Source organism: Poecilia latipinna, unplaced genomic scaffold (assembly GCF_001443285.1).
Source record: "Poecilia latipinna isolate Pla-1442-1.1 unplaced genomic scaffold, P_latipinna-1.0 Scaffold310, whole genome shotgun sequence".
NCBI classification, from domain to species: Eukaryota; Metazoa; Chordata; class Actinopteri; order Cyprinodontiformes; family Poeciliidae; genus Poecilia; species Poecilia latipinna.
The window spans coordinates 552,164-555,814 of record NW_015112926.1 but is presented as its reverse complement, the minus strand read 5'-3'; the positions used below and the strand labels follow the sequence as shown (position 1 = coordinate 555,814).

Genomic DNA, 3,651 nt, shown 5'->3' with positions numbered 1-3,651 from the left:
GATGGATGGATGGATGGATGGATGGATGGATGGATGGATGGATGGATGGATGGATGGATGGAGTTTGTATTTACATGATCAAATTTATTAAGGCTTATCTTTATTGTCTGCAAACCTAATAATACATTTTGAGAAGTTTTTTGAGTTCAGCCAAGGATCACAGCTCTCAAGATAACATATTTCACACACATGGCAATTTGTGTTGTTGTTGAATGTATAGTTGCTGTAGATAAAATTAAAATGCAGAAAGATTATATTGAGTAATAATGCTTTGACTTTTGCAGAATTGTTTCAACCAACACTGCACCTACTGTAACAGACAGATATTCCTAGAAGTAATGATTATATTGTTTGAGAAAGCTTTTGTTTGGTTTTAGATAAATTAGCATAACATTTTAGCATTTTAATCTAGATAGTGAGGCTCAATATAACATTCTAGTTAACTGAGATCCTTGATGGACTACAGCACCATTTCATAACCCAATAGGAAATAAGGTGTGACAGCTGCAAAAGAAGTCCTGCCTACAACTATAAAGTCAACCTCAAAGCAAAACCTTTCAGTATGACGTTGACGTTTTGAAATAATCCAACCTGTTTTGTAACAGAGTGAGATTTTAAAAGTCCTTTATATTTGTTTAGAATCTCATTTGAACAGATTCTGAGCTTCTGAAAGTCTTCATACAGGTCGGAGATTAATTATTGTAAAATTTATGGAATATAGTGAAAGTCATGAATCTTCACTGGATTAAATTATTTTAACATTTAATTTCATCTAATGTGTTTTCTGTGAAGCTCAAAGTTAGACTTCATCCACAAAGCCAGCATGAAGATGAAAGGCTACATTTTTCGGTAACACTTAATTTGAAGGGGGGTGAATAAGACTGACATGACACTGTCATAAACATGACATAACACCTGTTATGGACATGAATAAGCCTTCATGAATATTTGTGACTGTTGTCATAAAGCGTCATTCGGTAAATTAAGACACTTTTAATACAAAGTTGACATTATTCAAAATGTCTTTGTTATGACAACTTGACATTAACCAACTAAAAACTAACTAAAAAAACAGTTACACAAACGTGTTTCACTGTAAAGATGGTTTGTAGTTTGTTTTGTTGCAATATGAAGCATTCATGAAGTTTATTTCATGAATGCAGTTCATTTTGAATGACAAAGACATTTTGAATAATGTCAACTTTGTATTAAAAGCTTCATGAAGTTTACTTCATGAAGTAAACTTCAGGGGAGTTTGAAAACAAATTGAGTGTAGGTTTATATCTGGTTGAACGATGTTTGTGCCAAATTGATTTTTTTTTTTTTCTTGGCCGTGGGCATGGGATTTTATTGTAATCCATAGGGGGTCCCCAGAAGAAAATCTTTGGGAACCACTGATATGGATGAAGGTGATTTATGAGAAACATTGTCTTTATCAACATATTTGCAGGTAAAGAAACTGGGTACTTCATCCATGTGAGCACAGCATCAGGTCAAGAAGGAGATTCAGCACGACTGGAAACGGAGGTAGTGAAGCCGACCAGAGCATGTAATGTCCAGTGTCTGCAGTTCTACTATTTCCACAGTGGAAATGAATCAGATGAACTTAATATCTGGATCAGAGAGTTTGAAAACGATCAGGACACCACAGGAACTCTCCGCCTTATGGGACAAATTACTGGTAAAACTTATAAATATCTGTAACTTTTCACTTTTGTATGATGTCATATTAAAATTGTGTAGCATAGTAAATTAAAACCTCTTACTCCAGGTTCACCAACATCTCACTGGAAGATCCACCATGTTTCCTTGAATGCCACCAAGGACTTCCAGGTGGTGTTTGAGGTCCGGAAAGGAGCAGGAATCTCCACAGGAGGTTTCTCCATTGATGACATCAATCTCTCAGAGACAGAGTGTCCACACTTTGTCTGGCAGATTGATGACTTGGAGAATCTTTTAAACACAAGCAGCTCTGGAACCAGAAGGAACAGCCCACGACAATTCTCCAAAGACGGCTATGCTTACCGAGTAGCCACTATTCTTTATAAAGCATATATTGGAATGTATGTGCAGCTCTTGTCTAGTCAGAATGATGACCAGCTGCAATATCCTTGTCTGCAAAGACATATGATTTTCCAGTTGCTGGATCAAACCCCAAACAAGCAACTGCAAATGTCCAAGCATTCTACTTTTGTTTCTAACGATAATCAAGTAGTACTTGGTAAGTTTATCATAAAATGATGGTAAAAGAACAAATGTGTATTCTCATGTATCGTGTCATATAAACAGGTGCCTCTGTCTGGGACAATCCTAGGAAGACTAGATATGGATCATTTTATGAGAATGGAGAACTAATCTATAATGGGCTTCTCTGGGGAGACGGATATTTTTTAACATTAGAATAATTGCATTCCAGAGAGTTCCTCAAGGGAGGAAGTGTCATTTTCATGTTCAACTTTGAAGGTAGGTGAAATGTTTTAATTAAAATAGTTTTTGCAAACTATAGATAATGTCACAAGAACTTCTGTCTCATCTTCAACATTTTTGGGGACACAAAGAATCAAGAAAACTTTTGTCTCTGATATATAATTTCTTATTTCTACCCTCACTGAAAACATGTTTGCTGTCATTCAGAGTAGCTCTTTTGAAAGGACTGAGAATCACAGTTAATGATGCAGTGCATTATGTAAATTGTGTTACATGTAAACTTCAAATTAACATTTTGCATTTTGGCTCTATGGAGTTTGTATTTGTTCTTTACAAGGTGGGAGTGCTGGAAAGTTCTATTCAACTTGCTCAGACATTGTATTTGTTTAATCGAACTGATCGTTTTGTCCTTTGATAGATCTCACCCCACTGATCAATGGAACAACTTTACCATGTCCTCAGTTAAGACCAGCGAACATAAGAAATCCTCCACCAAAACTGAATGAAAGTCCATGCTCTGCACGGTAAAACAAATTGTCAAGTAACACCTTCTAAGTTGTATTCGGTCCTCCTCAGTGTTCACCTGGTTGTTGACTACATACCTTCAAAGTTCAGTAAAATAACAGGGTGAATTTTACTAGTACTGCACTTAGCATGCATTACTTGTTTCTAAATACATACAACTTTAGTTTTTAATAAAATAAGTGCCTGATTTTTGAAAAAAAAAAGTTTATTCATTATGAGGAAACAGATCCTCACTACATCACCATTGAAAAACATATTAGCTAAATTACAGAATTTGACATTGCATTACAATAAAATTATATTAATGACCTTAATACTCACTTAATTAAACTTAATACAGGATGAGTGAATTGATGTATATTCTCAGGATGTTTTTCTTTCTCTTGTAGCATTTTTTCCTTCTGTCCTGGTATGGTGGCCTCTCCCATCTTCACTGTCCTGCTGGTGTTGATCCTTCTGCTGTCATGATGTGCATCTCCCAAATAAACCTTTTGTGTCGGCATAGGCAGCAAATTAATTAGGAATTTCTCCCAGCTATGGGAGAAATTATTCCCATAGCTGTTATAATGAACAGTTATAGTACTGTTCATTATAACTGGCCACTTTGCCTACATAAGTGTAAGTTGATATCTTGTCCTAAAAGTTGTGAACTCTTTTGTGCAACAAATTGGGAAGCTGTGTATTACTTTAAGAAATTAG

At 35.5% G+C, this 3,651-nt stretch overlaps 1 protein-coding gene across 1 annotated transcript; it reads left to right on the top strand.

The window, feature by feature from the left end:
- Window positions 1–1,416: 1,416 nt before the first annotated feature.
- Window positions 1,417–2,241, top strand: LOC106948866 (meprin A subunit beta-like). The gene is made up of 2 exons (XM_015034739.1): window positions 1,417–1,681; window positions 1,772–2,241. Exons 1-2 carry the CDS (start codon window positions 1,417–1,419, stop codon window positions 2,239–2,241), a joined length of 735 nt encoding a protein of 244 aa, XP_014890225.1.
- Window positions 2,242–3,651: the final 1,410 nt, after the last annotated feature.

Coding starts and splice junctions, on each gene's coding strand:
- LOC106948866 (XM_015034739.1), top strand. CDS start 1,417: ATGAGAAACATTGTCTTTATCAACATATTTGCAGGTAAAGAAACTGGG. Junction 1,682..1,771: donor CCTTATGGGACAAATTACTG/GTAAAACTTATA, acceptor CTCTTACTCCAG/GTTCACCAACATCTCACTGG.